The sequence below is a fragment of the Gigantopelta aegis genome, chromosome 7 (genome assembly GCF_016097555.1).
Source record: "Gigantopelta aegis isolate Gae_Host chromosome 7, Gae_host_genome, whole genome shotgun sequence".
Lineage (NCBI taxonomy): Eukaryota > Metazoa > Mollusca > Gastropoda > Neomphalida > Peltospiridae > Gigantopelta > Gigantopelta aegis.
This window is the reverse complement of record NC_054705.1, coordinates 12,771,255-12,787,058: the sequence shown is the minus strand read 5'-3', so window position 1 is coordinate 12,787,058 and position 15,804 is coordinate 12,771,255. Positions and strand designations below refer to the sequence as shown.

At 37.7% G+C, this 15,804-nt stretch overlaps 1 protein-coding gene across 1 annotated transcript; it reads left to right on the top strand.

The window, feature by feature from the left end:
• The first annotated feature begins 10,848 nt into the window (after positions 1–10,848).
• Positions 10,849–13,513, top strand: LOC121376784 (fibrinogen-like protein 1). The gene is made up of 3 exons (XM_041504558.1): positions 10,849–11,348; positions 12,171–12,303; positions 13,252–13,513. The coding sequence occupies exons 1-3, from the start codon at positions 11,206–11,208 to the stop codon at positions 13,354–13,356; spliced, it is 381 nt and encodes a 126-aa protein (XP_041360492.1). The 5' UTR covers positions 10,849–11,205; the 3' UTR covers positions 13,357–13,513.
• Positions 13,514–15,804: the final 2,291 nt, after the last annotated feature.

Below are 15,804 nucleotides of genomic sequence, written 5' to 3'. Positions count from 1 at the left end.
GGGTGTTGTGTCTCTTTTTAAAATACAAAATGAACGAAGACCAGCGACAAATATTGAAAATGTTTGGTCAGAGATGGCGACGCACTTTTATGGGACTTTGTCAGGAAAGATTGTTGCAGTATACACTGACAAATTAAATCAATATTATCTTCTAAACATACTAAAAGCGCCAGAAAAATTAAACGTGCACGAAAGTGAAGACTGGTGAAATTTATTTCCACTAAATTCACATATTATCCATGGCTTGTATTATTACAAAACAAGACATCTTTCATATAATTATAAACTAATTACAAGAAAGTGCATTCTCATCCACATAATCTCACTGTTGTAGACCTATTTTATAAACGAAATTGAGCCTTTCCACGAAATATGTTTACCAAATGTTGGTGAAATACAAGTATCACAAGTAAAAAACAATGTTAGTTTTATTACAGACTGAATATACACTATACTTCTGTCTTCTGTTCTCATAGATTAAGTTTATTTAGATACAATTTGATTTTTACCCTACTCGCTTGACATATCCTATATAGAAATCTCGTCAAACAGCCACTCATAATAATATTTATGACACATTTTAAATACCTTATAAAATGAAACTACCATAAAAAAAAAAACTAATTAAAGATGTCATAATTTTATATAACCTGTACATCTTTACGCATTTATTTCTACACTTTGACGTCATGTTCGTGTTACAGTCGTACGTCGGAACTTTTAATGTTGCATCATAAATAAGTAGGTGATATTTCATTTCAAATATCAATACTTATAGAATGAAATCAGATATAAAACTCAAAACAAGTGCACAACGTGCGTTAATATTCCAACTCAAAGGGCATAAAAAAAATGTCTCCAATGTCAGAAACGTCTCGGGCCTGTAAGGTTGCTCCAAGTTGGCACCTCACTGCGAATTGTGGCTTGTAGACTTCAGGGGTTCAAACATTTTTAAAAAAACCCGTGCCATATGGCAAGTGGGAATCAGATATTAATTTGTCCCATATATTGTTCTACTTGTCCATACTTCTTACAGTAACCAAATCTGTTACTGTACTTAATTTAATACAATGCTCAATAATGTAACAATCTTGAAAGTAATTGGTTTAATTGCACAAATAAAGAATTTTGGAAATAGGTTACAACACTTACTCAGGAAATACGAGTACTAAATTATATGTCTGTCCAGTAGTATTTTCTGTTTATTGTTCGTTTGTCTGTCTTCTCTACTTGTTGATTTAAACTTTAAGTTTTAAATAGTGTCCATTTGTTGATTTAAACTGTATTTGTTTAGTAGTGTCCACTTGTTCATCTAAACATAATTATTGTGTCGATGTATGTCTTAGTGACCACTTGTATGGCCGTGGATGTGGCGAGAACCCTTTCCACTTGTGAGCCATTTTTTTTGTGGCTGGTATTGGTTTAAAATCTTTTAGGGAGTTTGGCCCATGTGTCATTATTGTGAGTATATTATTTAATAATCTCTGCCTCAAAACCCTTCTATGGAATGTGTTTACCCTGTTCATCTCTAAAATAAGTCTCTCGCAAACAGCCGTGGCTGGGCTCAAAGTAAATATGAGCTCTATTACTCTGCAAATATTTTTTTTAAATAACGAATGAATGAATGTTTAACGACACCCCAGCACGAAAAATACATCGGCTAATGGGGGTCAAACTATGGTAATGGGAAAAACTAAAGTGATGATCAACATCAATATAAAAATTCAACAGTTAAATAAAAACACAGTGTAAAGGACTGTGTAAAAATACAAATATCACAGATATATATAATTAAAATTTAGAATAAAATTCAGTATCACGTAAAAATTGTAAAATAAGTTCTGGATTCTATCACAGTTCGAGGTCCAAATATATCTTTTCGAATTTCTTTCAGAAATTGACACTCCACCGAAATGTGACGCACAGTCATTGTACACTGACAGTGCTCACACTGAGGTGGAGGATCCTTCTTCAAAATAAATGAATGGGTCAAATAGGTATGACCGATTCGGGCACGACACAAGACTACCTCATCTTTCCTGCATTGTCTATAAGAGAACTGCCACTCTCGCAAGACCGGCTTGATAGCACGAAGCTTGTTCGAAACCGCACCGTCCCAATCACGTTGCCAAGTCAAAAAGATAAACTGGTTGATACAATATTTAAAATCAGTATACGGTACACCAACCCTGGCATGAGGCAAATCCAAAGCAGACTTGGCAGCTAAATCTGCCTTTTCATTACCCCTGATGCCAACATGGCTGGGTACCCAACAAAATACAATGTGTTTATTGGCAATAGATAAAAAGATACACTTTCATATCACCATCCCAATTAAGGGATGGTCCAGCTTTATATTTCGTAAAGCTTGAAGACACGAAAGTGAGTCTGTAAAAATAATACATTTGGATGCATTAGAATCCTTTAGTTCTTCTAAGGCTTTAGTGACTGCCCAAACTTCAGTACTAAAGATTGATGCCGAGTCAGGCAGTTGCATGGAAATGATAGTGTCTGATGGAAAGACTGTAGCACAAGCCACAGAATTCCCATCCCGTGATCCATCTGTATACACAGGAATGTAATCACGGTACTTGTCTTGAATTTCCATGAAAAACTGTTTATAAACAACAGCATCTGTGCGATCTTTCTTCAGATCAAACACAATTTCAGGTGGTGTAATACACTATGGAGTTAAAACAAAATATGAAGGAGTTTCCAAAGTGTCAGTTAAATCAATGTTGGAAAGCGACAAAAAGCGCTTAATGAATGAATGAATGAATGTTTAACGACACTCCAGCACGAAAAATACATCGGCTATTAGGTGTTAAACTATGGTAATGGAAAAACAATGTTATGATCAACATCAATATAAAAATTCAACAGGTAAATAAAAACACAGTGTAAAGGACTGTGTAAAAATACAAATATCACAGATATATATAATTAAAATTTAGAATAAAACTCAGTATCACATAAAAATTGCAATAAAAGTTCTGGATGGAATCAAAAGGATTCCATCACAGTTCGTGGTCCAAATATATCTTTTCGAATTTCTTTCAGAAACTGACACTCCACCAAAATGTGACGCACATTCAGAGTACACTGACAGTGCTCACACTGAGGTGGAGGATCTTTCTTTAAGATAACTGAATGGGTCAAGTAAGTATGCCCGATGCGGGCACGACACAAGACTATTTCATCCTTCCTGCACTGTCTATAGGAGGACAGCCACTCTCCTATGACTGGCTTGATAGCATGAAGCTTGTTCGCAACCTCACCGTCCCAATCACGTTGCGAAGTCGAAAAGATAAATTTGTTGATATTAGTTTTAAAATCAGTATAAGACACACCAACCCTGGCATGAGGCAAATCCAAAGCAGACTTGGCAGCTGAATCTGCCTTTTCATTACCCCTGATGCCAACATGGCTGGGCACCCAACAAAATACAATAACTTAATTGGCAATGGATAAAAAGACACACTTTCGTATCACCATCCCAATTAAGGGATGGTCCAGCTTCATATTACGTAAAGCTTGGGGACACGAAAGTGAGTCAGTAAAAATAATAAATTTGCATACTATTGAATCTTTGATTTCTTCTAAGGCTTTAATGACTGCCAAAACTTCAACACTAAAAATCGATGCTAAGTCAGGCAGTCGCATGGAAAGTATTGTGTCTGATGGGAAAAACTGTAGCACAAGCCACAGAATTCCCATCCCGTAATCCATCTGTATACACAGGAATGTAATCACGGTACTTGTCCTGAATTTCCATGAAAAACTGTTTGTACACAACAGCATCTGTACAATCTTTCTTTAGATGTGAAAGACCAAACACAATTTTAGGTGTTTTAATACACCAAGGTGGTAAAACAAAATATGAAGGAGTTTCCAAAGTGTCAGTTAAATCAATGTTGGAAAGTGACAAAAAACGCTTAATGCGAAGACCAAATGTACGAATAGCATTTAGCCTTGCATCAAACATCTTCATATATTTGTTATCAAACACCGCATCATGTGTTGGATGTTTTGGTAAAGATTTAATCTTGGCAGCATACTGCAGAGAAAGCTTGGCACCTCTAGCACCCAAACAAGGTTCGTGTGCATCAACGTACAAGCTCTCTACAGGAGATGTTCTAAATGCACCAAGACAAAGTCTAAGTCCCTGGTTGTGTATAGAATCTAGCATCTGCAAGTAAGACTTGCGTGCCGACCCATACACAATGCATCCATAATCAAGTTTAGACCTCACAAGCGATCTATACAGACGGAGCATAACCTTTCGGTCTGCTCCCCATTCTGTATTACCAATAACCTTTGAAATATTGAGAGCTTTCGAGCCCTTCTTTTTAACATATTTAAGATGGGGCACAAAAGATAGCTTCCTGTCAAATATAACCCCCAGAAATTTAGTCTCCTCCACAACCAGAATCGGATTTTTGTCCAAAAACAATTGTGGATCTAAGTGGAGACCTCTTTTCTGGCAGATATGCATACAAACCTTTTTTGCCTTTGAGAATCGAAAGCCATTGTCAGTTGCCCATTGATGAAGTTTATTCAAACAAAGTTGCAACTTACGTTCAATGATACTCATATTGGACGATCTGTAACAAATCTGAAAATCATCAACATATAACAAGAAATCCACACCAGGTGTTAAACACTGGGTGATGCTGTTAATTTTCTCAGAAAAAAAGAGTTACAGACAGGATACTACCTTGAGGCACGCCCATCTTCTGTGGGTGAATGTCGGACAATGTCGACCCCACCCAGACTTTAAAAGATATATCTTTTAAAAACTGAGATAGAAAAATAGGAAGTCGACCTCTAAGGCCCATGCAATGGAGGTCGTTTAAAATCCCACACTTCCACGTGGTATCGTAAGCTTTCTCCAAATCAAAAAACACTGAAACCAGGTGCTGATTATGGATGAAAGCTTCCCTACAAAACGTTTCAAATCTAACAAGATGATTAACCGTGCTACGTCTAGATCTGAACCCACATTGCACTTTAGTAAGAAATTTGTGGGATTCAAGATACCAGGCAAGTCTACGATTGATCATTCGTTCTATGGTTTTACAAATGCAACTTGTCAAAGTGATAGGGTGATAACTAGTAGGATTGCTTGGATCCTTACCAGGCTTGGGAATAGGAATAATAATCCAATCAGAAGGAAAGTCTTCAGAAATCCAGATGTTATTAAAAATATTCAAAACAACCATCAAAGATGATTCAGGTAAATGTTTTAATAACTGATAATGAATTTCATCCGGTCCTACTGAAGTATTATGGGTTCTACGAAGAGCATCCTGCAATTCCTCCACAGAGAAATGCCTATTGTATACTTCAGCATTTTCAGATGAAAAATTAATGGACTGCTTTTTAGCTTTAGTTCGGACAGATGTAAAAGCATCTGTACTGAAAGCAGAAGATGAATTGTGAGAAAAATTGTCTGCCAATGCATTGGCAATGTCACGATGAGACGTGATATCCGTATCACAAATGATGAACTGTATTACTGGATTCTTTACCTTTGATTTTACGGATCCTATTCCAGACAGATTTCACCGATGTTTGTGAATTCAACTTGGAGACAAAAGTTCTCCAAGATGTTTTCTTACTCTGTCTAATCTCTCTGTGAGCCTTAGCCCTAGCAATACGAAATGCATCCATGTTGTCTGCTGTAGGTTCACATTTGAACCGCTCAAGCAACCTGTTTCGCTCTTTGAATGCATTTTGCACGTATCATTAAACCATGGTTTATTGAAATGCTTTTGCACTGCCGAAGTCTTAGGAATAGTTTCATCTGCAATGTCCTTCAAGGTGGAAATGAACAAAGGCATGGGATCATCAGCATCCGTAATGGCAAATTGTTGCAGACGAGTGCTGCATAGATGCTGAAACTGACCCCAATTTGCCTTCGCCAACTTCTACCTTTGAACCGTTTCAAGTGATGGTGGTCCATCATTCTCCAAAATAATGGGAAAGTGGTCACTACCACAAGGGTCTGAACCAACTTTCCAGGAGAAATCAAGAAAAAGTGAAGGACTACAAAAGGTTAATTCTATAGAAGTGAAAGAACCATTTGCAGAATGAAAATATGTATGACTTTTATCATTAAATAAAAGTAAGTAATTTTTGAGAATTAAGTCTTCCAATAGTTTACCTCTAATATTAATATCCTCGCATCCCCACAAAGTGTGGTGACCATTAATATCTCCCATAATAATAAAGGGAGTAGGGAGCTGGTCAATCAAACATTGAAAGTCCCTAGGATTAAAATTAAAATTATTACGAGGTGGCAAGTAAACTGAACATAGTTATAGTTTTATGAGCTGTAACCTTTACAGCCACAGCTTGTAAATTCGTAGTTAATGTTACTGAACCCTGAGGAATGTTTTCATTAACAAGAATGGAAACACCCCCAGATGCTCTATTTTCAGTTTCTTGAAATTTATGATAGAGGTTAAATCCTCTCATGATAATATGATCAGTGTCCTTCAAGAAAGTTTCCTGAAGACACACTGCAAGAGGATTATGTTTTTGAATTAAAAGACTTAATTCATACAAAATTGGGCCTAAGCCCTCAGCAGTTCCACTGTATGACTGAATTAGTCATCAGGGGGAAGTACAGGAGTTAGCATTACTTTTTCCTTTGATGTTGATCGTGAACGACGTTGAGATGAAACATCCATCTCATCAGTCATATCAACAAGCAAGGCATCAAAGGAATTGCTAACTGGAACAGGTCGCAGTTCAACCGCCCCGAAGAGTGATCTTTTTTAGATGAAACTTTCTGTTTTCCTTGCTGAGAAAGACTGGTAGGGCCTGGCACCACAGCAGTTGATCTACCTGAAGAATTTTGTAAATCCAATGACACTTGGGTCATTGTGGTAGTTGTCTTGTGCTTTTGAATAGCTTCTTGCTGTTTTTGAGCTGCCCTGTCGGCTTGTTTTGCAGCTTTTTTGACATCTGAAAGCTTTCTGTATTTAGCTTCATCATATCGCCACGTTAGGTCAGTGTTGATGGCAACACTTCGGGTGGAGACCTTGACTGCCGCAGAATAGGACTTCCCTACTACGACAGATACTTCTGTCTCCACTAATTTCCTAGCGTCAGGAAATGACAAGTGTTTCTCAACGTTGACATGCTGCACCTTTTTTTCCAATTTCCATTTTGCACATTCTCGCGAATATGCAAAATGGTTTCCCTTACAGTTTACACAGACAATGTCACGAGCACATGTCAACTTGTTTCGACATGTAGCTTGGCCATGATGAAACTTTTGACAGTTAAAGCATCGGAACAGGTTTGGAACAAAAGGCACACCAGGTATATGCAGATATCCAGCCTTAACAGACATTGGAAGGGTGGACTTGTCAAAGGTTAAAATCAAAGTATTCGTTGGAACAAGTTCATTATTCTGTCAAACATTGATTCTCCTCACTGATGTCACTGTGACAAGTTGTCAATAATTTCATCTTCACCGACTCCTTCCAAATCTTTCGACCGAATGACTCCCTTAGAAGAGTTCAGGGAGGAATGTGGCGATACGTGAATTGGTACATTACACAAGACTGTCGACGTAAGAAGACATCGAGAGTGAGTCCAAGTCGAACATTCTACCAGCAATGATCCATTTTTCCATCTTTTTAACAGACTGAGGCTCGCCAGCCAAGCCGACAAGCCCCTTCTGAACAGCAAACGGTGACAGTTTGCTCAAGGCTCCATCAACAGAAGAACTGATGACCAGAAACCTTGGCCAGGCATTCAGAAGTTATTACTTTAGACTTCTTTGAAGAAACAATATTCTTAGATTCCTCATCAGATGATAAGGAATCCGCAACCTCGGTGTAGACCATTTTTAGGGTCCCATCTGAAGTTTGGGAGCTATGTTTACCCATATTTTTAGTCAGAAAAGTTCATCAACCATGTCCCCACCCACCACGACGTCCAACAAGGGGACATGAAGCTGCGGATAACCAGCAGACACTCATGCCAGGGATACATGGTTGATATACTCGGGCAAGAATATTATTATCACCCGATTGACCCTAGCCACCGCCCCAAGAGCAACAAATACAAATGATATATGAACAATGTTTATTATTGACAAAATGAATAAAACAAATATTGTTTGCTCTAGAGCTTGGCATGTCCAGCCAATTGATCAGGTCGGGCCTACCTGACCACCCGTCTGACTGAACTCCAGGCCAAAGTGGTGTGTTGCCAGAAAACATACACGCAGATATGTCCCCAACTCAACCACCAGGATCCCATCCTCCAACATTACGGGATGCACCTCACGGCCAATAAGGTGACCCAAAAGGGGAGTTGTGCTATATTGGCCATTCTCAAAGGTGAGGTTGGAGCACGCGCAGGTTTTTTCTAAATATGTCAGGCTTGGTAAACAACAGCGTGGGAGGGTTGTCGTACATCGATTGCAGCCTTGTATATTTAATTTATTGAATATAATTTATTATTTGTTAAAAACAATATATTCATATATGCTTAGATGGCATGGCACCATCACGATTATGACGTAGGGCTAATAGCATCTTAACTTCAGCCTATAGTCCGTCTAACAGGAACGCCGTTTTCATACAATGAAATTTACTACAAGTAATATGTTTTTGTTATTTCCAAGACACTTATAAGTTTCTTCTTACGTCGAATCCAACTGAAATTATTTAAGAAAAAACAAATAGAATGATGACGGACTATAGACGTTAATTTTACACGAACAAAGTAGTGAAACACATTAAGTATGTTCTCCAACGAGGTTTATAATATCTAAACTGAAATATCTTACAGCATTTATAATACAGTTCATAATAGTTATGTTTTGTTCGGGTGAACTGGAAAATTATAAACTTGTTAGTACTTGCTTTACGTCCCCATTCATTTGCAAAGAGCAGATTCCGAAACCACGTTAACATATAATTTAATTTTAATATAACAATTTTAAACTGTATCCCATCTCATATACCATGTTTGCAATGATTTAACATTTTTATTGCACACACAATGCATGTATACTTTATTTTTATATGAGCTATAAAGCGTATCGGACGCTATTTATGTTTGAAGATCATCGAAATGACTACATGTACAAATTCAATCGAACGTTCAGTGGCGGAAATTACCGATCTCAGTCTAAGTTGTTATCGAACTTTTGAACACAATTTAAGTTTTCGCGTGTTAAGGCTTTGGCAAGAGTTCCAATCGTTCCAGTATTTAGGGTTAAGGTTAGTTCTCCTTAGTACTACGTACATTCTTGAACGATCGGAACTATTTACAAAGGACTTACCAAGATTTGTAACAAAATGAAAATATGTTTAGGTGTTACATTTGTCACTTGTCATCTGGCATATGCAGTTAACATAATTACTTGCCCGACATGAAAATTCAACTTGGCACGGGCGTCGGGCAATGGGATTTTTGATGCCCTGGACTTAATGTGTCACAATCAATCTTTAGCTAATTTTGGGCCCGATATCATCAAACCAGAAATGTGGATGATCGTCCCCGTTCAGGACGGCTAAGGCCGTCAACTCCCATTCAGGACCACTTCATTAGGACTTACACGTTGAGGAATCGAGGTCAATCAGCCAATTAAATCGCAAGAGAACTACGAGAACGAGAACGTCAGCGTCAGACAACCAACTTGGCTGAATTAAGCGCCACTCTCCAAGAGGAATGGGACAGTATCCCCCCCCCCCCCCCCCCCCCCCCAATGTTATTGGACGCTTAATCAGGATCATGCCACATCGGATTCGTGCGTGTTTGGCGAATCGAGGGGGTTTTACCAGTTACTAGTGCAAATATTGAAAACGTCAAATTGATAAGCACCATCCCTGTTGCCTATATGTGTCTCCTCCGTACCTACATCACTATCCTGGCTATACTATTTAACGCCAATCCCTTGCCACATGAGTGCTTGAGTTTTAACATTAATTAATATTGCAATAAAAGCTAATGCATCTGTTATAATGTTATATTTGAATATACCCTACTCATTTGAACATTATAATTAAAATATGCTGTTACGTCATCAATATTAATACATATTTTCCTAATCCTAGTTATTTCTTCAGACCGTCGAGGTTATATTATATGATTAATATATGCTGTGACGTCATCAATATCAATATATATATTTTCCTTACCCTGGTTGCTATTTCTTGTGGCTATCCATATTATATGATTAAAATATGTTGTGACGTCACCAATATAAATGGATATGTCACATGTCAAGGTTGGTATTATTTTATGTATGCGTTACTTTTGTTGATGGGAACAATAACTAAGTGAAATTGTTTCGTGTGCCTGACTTGTTGCATGCTATAGTGAGATGCAAGAATAAAGCATATCACACTTGTAGTGTGTGTAAGGATGAACTTTTAACTTGGGATGGGCAATGAAAAGCACGGGATAATTGTGTGGTTATGAGATAAATAGAAATAATTATTGTGTATTTGGTAGAGCTATTATTTTTTGTCAAGGAGGAAGGGCTCTCATGTTTCTCTCGGTGTTAAGACATAAGTTTTTATTTTTATTATTTGGATTGTTGCAAATGACTTTACATATGTGGAGTTGTGCAACAGTGATATAATTACTTTGTTAAAACGTTATGCAATGCATGTACAAGTGTATAGTTATGTTTTGTATTAAAATAATTGTGTACATGAATACATAAAATATAGGATTATAGGATCGAATACATTTGTGTATTTTATATTGTTACAGCGGGTTTCCCAGGTGTAGATTCCTGAGGTTGGGGTGGAGACTTAAAACTCCTGATTGGAATCCTGTGATTGGATTCCTGAGATTGGAATCGGGAGGTGTGGAACCGAGACTGGTGTGGTGTGAATCCGAGATGGCATGGAATCCGTGATAAAGAATGTTTATTTAAAAACCTATTGCAAATTATCTCTGTAACGTTTTTAATAATGTGACATCAGACTTTGGCTGAATAATTTTGATTTTCGAAATCATCTAGAACGAACTTTGAACATTCAAATGTTTGTTTATATTTTTTCTCCATGTGGTTGGTTTGATAGATGAATGGGGTGACAGGATATTATCCTAACCCTTGTTTATTTCTGCAGAATGTGGAGATTATATTATGATTGGAATATGCTGCTACGTCATCAATACCATTAGATATTCTAACCCTGGTTGTTATTTTTGTAGAATGTCGACATGCGGGTCGACATGAGTGACTGGGAGGGTAACCACGCCTACACCTTGTACGACAGCTTACTCGTGGACGACGAGGCCAGCAACTACACCATCTACCTCGGAAACTACAGTGGGGACGCTGGAGACGCTTTGCGCATTACCATGTACGTGTGCAGTAATTTATGCAGTAGGGGTCTAGACTAAGGCGATCGAACTATATGTGGTGGGGTGGTGGTCGGTGGATGTTGTTGATTCATGCTCCCACGAAAAAACTACAACAAAAAATACTTGAGCAATCCTGGAACCCCATCCCGACCTATACAAGTGTATGTTACGATATGAATAGCGTGCTCAGGAGGCCTAACGATCTCGAACACTTTTACTGGTGTTATGTTCTTCTATCTGGTAATAACGCATGCAACACACACGCATACATTTATATGCCAGTGTGTTTTAGTACTGAAACACGAGGCTAATGAACTCTTACAATTTAATCTCAAACTTAATACAACGTGTTTGTGTAAACTTTATACGCAACTACAATTACAGTCGGTCCTACCAACGGGGATCGATCTTAGACCAATCGCACATCAGGCGAGCGCTTTACCACACCATTCGACTGGGCTCCCATAACATGTTCTTGGTCTGTCGACCAGCGTCAGTCTTTACCACTGGATTAGACTCGGTTCCCATATCATGTTCTTGGTCTGTGTCGATCAGCGTCAGTCTTCGCCACGTGTTGCATACTTTATGGAAGGAAGGAATTTAACGACGCACTCAACACATTTTATTTACGGTTATATGGCGTTGGACATATCGTTATGGCATACTTTATGGAAACCGGGCTTAGGATGCTGCCCAATATAACTACATATATTTTGAAATCACGGTTATACTTAAGATGCTCCCCAATATAATTAGATGTGTTTTGAAATCTAACTTTCACTGAAAACTGAAATAACATTAACTGTTTTATTGAATTCCAGGCAACCATACCAGCAAAAGATTATGCCTTTCAGTACCTACGACCACGGAGACGAGGGACTGGCGAAACGTTTCGGCGCCGGCTTCTGGTACAATCGCTGGTTCACTGCTTTACCGACCGGGCGGTACACTAGGGTCAGTACGAGTCAGCGACGTCACACAATCAATAATATGTGTGGTGTACTTAAATTTGTTGCATACCCTTTTAATCTTCCTATATTAATAACGACCATCAGTTAAATTAATTTTATATATATATATATATATATATATATATATATATATATATATATATATATATATATATATATATATATATTCTATTCTATTATTATATATTACTCTATTATATTATTATATATTCTATTATATTATGTCTTTGTACGGGGAGGTTTATATTGGGTGTGGTGGCATATACTTCTTATATGTAACTGCTTCGTCCATTGGTGTTTTATTTGAGCTAAGCAGTCGGTGTAATGTAAATTAGGTCTATAGCTTTCAAATAGCATTTTATTGCAAATTAGTCCGCTACCCGTCCAACCGGAGGGGACTGTAGGTCTCCGTCCTTCTGTCTGTCTGCCCCACACATAGTTTTCCAGACTTTATTTCAGAATTCCTCAAGATATTGAGTTAAAAACCTTCCAAATAGCTTTAGCGTGTACTGTTAATGATCCAAGTTTGGCTTTCATGGTGGTTTACCCATTTTCGACAGTTAAGGCCCCTGAACATAGGGAATTCAATAACGTGTTTTAAAAACAATTTTTGTCGCTATGATTCAGCTGAAAATGTGTGTATATAGCTTTATCATGTACTTTTACAGGCAAAGTTTGACTTTCATGGCGATTTTCACATTTGGCATAGTGTTATGGCCCTTGAACTTGGGAGATACGAAACATGTGTTGGGACCGGTAGGGGTTTCAAAAGCGACGAAATAAATTCACGCGAGTTTCATAACAAAATTGCATTGTTACACTGAGGAATATACACGTGATATGCAAAACAGTCACGGGCAATATTGATGATCACTTTTATTGGGAACGATAATAGCAGCATTAAAGTTGTTTGTATATTTGTTTTCTACAGATCACAGACGAGGATGATGATCAAGGAGTTATTTGGGATTCATGGAAACAATACGTCTCACTGAAAGAAATCACCATGTCAGTCAGACCAAAGGGAGTGGTTTAAAGAATTGCTGTCTCCGGGTCTACAGTGCAGAAATAAAATAATAATAAATTTAATGAACCGTACTTCTATATCGATGGATGGTTTGTTCGGTGATCTATACATAGATTGATGAATACAGAGATCCAGTGAGATGCGTTATTAAATTTTATGAATTAAATGAGTTGTGTTATTTAATTAAACTTTTGTTAATCATACTACACACGGGAGGAGGTGTGCAGTAAGTAAAGAACCACACATCAGTTATTTTCCCATCATGTTTATTGCACTAGCGTATAATGCGTAATATTTATAACAGGCGATCGCTGTGCGACTTCGTGATTTAGTAATCTTGCACATCATAAACTCGAGCAATAAACACAATGGGAAAACAACTGGTATTTGTTTATGTATTACATTATACTCCATTACATGCATTTTTACGCAATCTAACGCAAATATTGCTTGTGCTAGTACTTCTGATACATCATACTCTGAGCAACATTACTGGAATAACTACTTCAACAAATGTATCAAGGAACTTTAATAGTGTCCCATGTGTTCGTGGGATATTGAGTCCATACATTGTTTTAAAATTATAATTAAAAAATTACAGTAGCCAAATTGTCAAAGATTTACTGTATTTTATAAATTATATCAACATAATATGTAGTATGTATTTTGAACATAAGGTTGATATAAAGGATTTTTATTCAGCATAATTTTGTCTTTCTAATCGGAATATTCTGTCTCCGTATTCAAGATCGTGGTAATCTCAAAACCGTACGTATTTATTTTCACTTTGTGTATATACAAAGTAATCCCGTAGTTCTAAGAGGTGCAGGCATGTAGATAAATTGGAGAACTTCACGACCCTGCCACATTAAGAATGTTTTAGTTTAATTGTTGATATCTGATCATTCAAATTAGTGTCCGCGCTGTCCTTTGACTATTGTCATTAACAGATGTCATTAAAAAAAAGAAATGTATTATACCCAAAACCCACTAACGTTTGGGTTTGGATCTTGGTCTGGTGTGTTTAGTGCCTTATTCTCATTTTAGTTTTGTTGTTTAACGATACCACTAGGACATCAATTAATTAATCATCGACTATTGGATGTCATACATTTGGTAATCTCACGTGGTGTCTTCGAAAGAAATCCACTGCGAGTTTTCATTAGGAACGAATCTTTTATATGTATTTTCCCACAAACAGGATACTACATACCACGGCCTTTGATATATCTGATGTATTGCACTGGTTGGGACGGGAAAAATCAATTAGACAAAGGTTTATTTTTAACGACACCACTAGAGCACATTGATTAATTAATCATCGAATATTGGATGTCAAAAATGTTGTAGGCTCATTCTGACACGTACACCTTTCCAAATGCAGCAAGGGATCTTTTTATATGCACTTTCCCACAGCCAAAAAATCACATACCTCGGTCTTTGACCAGTTGTGCCCATCGGTGACCCTATTGAGCTAGTTTTCGTTCCAACCAGTGCTCCACAACTGGTGTAACAAAGGCCGTGGTATGTGCTATCCTGTCTGTGGGATGGTGCATATAAAAGATCCTTGCTGCTAATCGAAAAGAGTAGCTCATGAGGTGGCGACAGCGGGTTTCCTCTATATCTATGTGGTCCTTAACCATATGCCTGATGTAACACAACCGTAAATAAAATGTGTTGAGTGCGTCGTTAAATAAAACATTTCCTTCTTCTTGACCAGTTGTGGTGCACTGGTGTGGCATTGAATGCGACGGGGAAACGCAATCGGACAAAGTGTATTGCACCCAAAATCCACTGACGTTTGGGTTTGGGTATGGGTCTGGTGTGTCTAGTGCCTTATTCTCATTTTAAACGATACTACTAGAGAACATTAATTAATTAATCATCGCCTAAAAAAAACCCGGTCGAATGGATATACCGAGGCACGCACCTCAAGCGAGCACTCAACCGACTGACGACTTGTGTAACAAAGGCTGTGGTATGTACTATCCTGTCTGCGGTGTGTGCTTATAAAAGATCCCTTGCTGCTAATCGAAAAAGTAGCCCACAAAGTGGCGACGTCGTGTTTCCTCTCTCTATATGTGTGGTCCTTAAACATATGTCTAACGCCATATAATCGTAAATAAAATGTGTTGAATGCGTCGTTAAATAAAACATTTCCTTCCTTCCTTCAACCGACTGAGCTAGGATTCGAAAACTTTATAAACGTGCCTCTATATCCAAAAGATATCCAAAAGATGTCCAGGCACGTTGACTGAGCTAAATGCCGCTTCCAATCAGACAAACCACCCACGTATGTGGACAGACTCTCCAGACCAAGCATATCTGGCGAGCGTTGTACGGACAAAGCTAGATCCCTTTCCATATCCACTTGAAAAAAGATGTTGGTAAAACTCGGAAAACGTTCTAATAGTGTAATTATATTTCTCAAAGTTTTGTAATTTTAAAGGCTTAATG

Bases quoted from the DNA above. Each gene is read 5' to 3' on its own strand.
- LOC121376784 (XM_041504558.1), top strand. From the start codon at position 11,206: ATGCGGGTCGACATGAGTGACTGGGAGGGTAACCACGCCTACACCTTG. The intron at 11,349-12,170 runs GTACGTGTGCAG...ATTGAATTCCAG, and splicing joins GACGCTTTGCGCATTACCAT to GCAACCATACCAGCAAAAGA. The intron at 12,304-13,251 runs GTCAGTACGAGT...TGTTTTCTACAG, and splicing joins CGACCGGGCGGTACACTAGG to ATCACAGACGAGGATGATGA.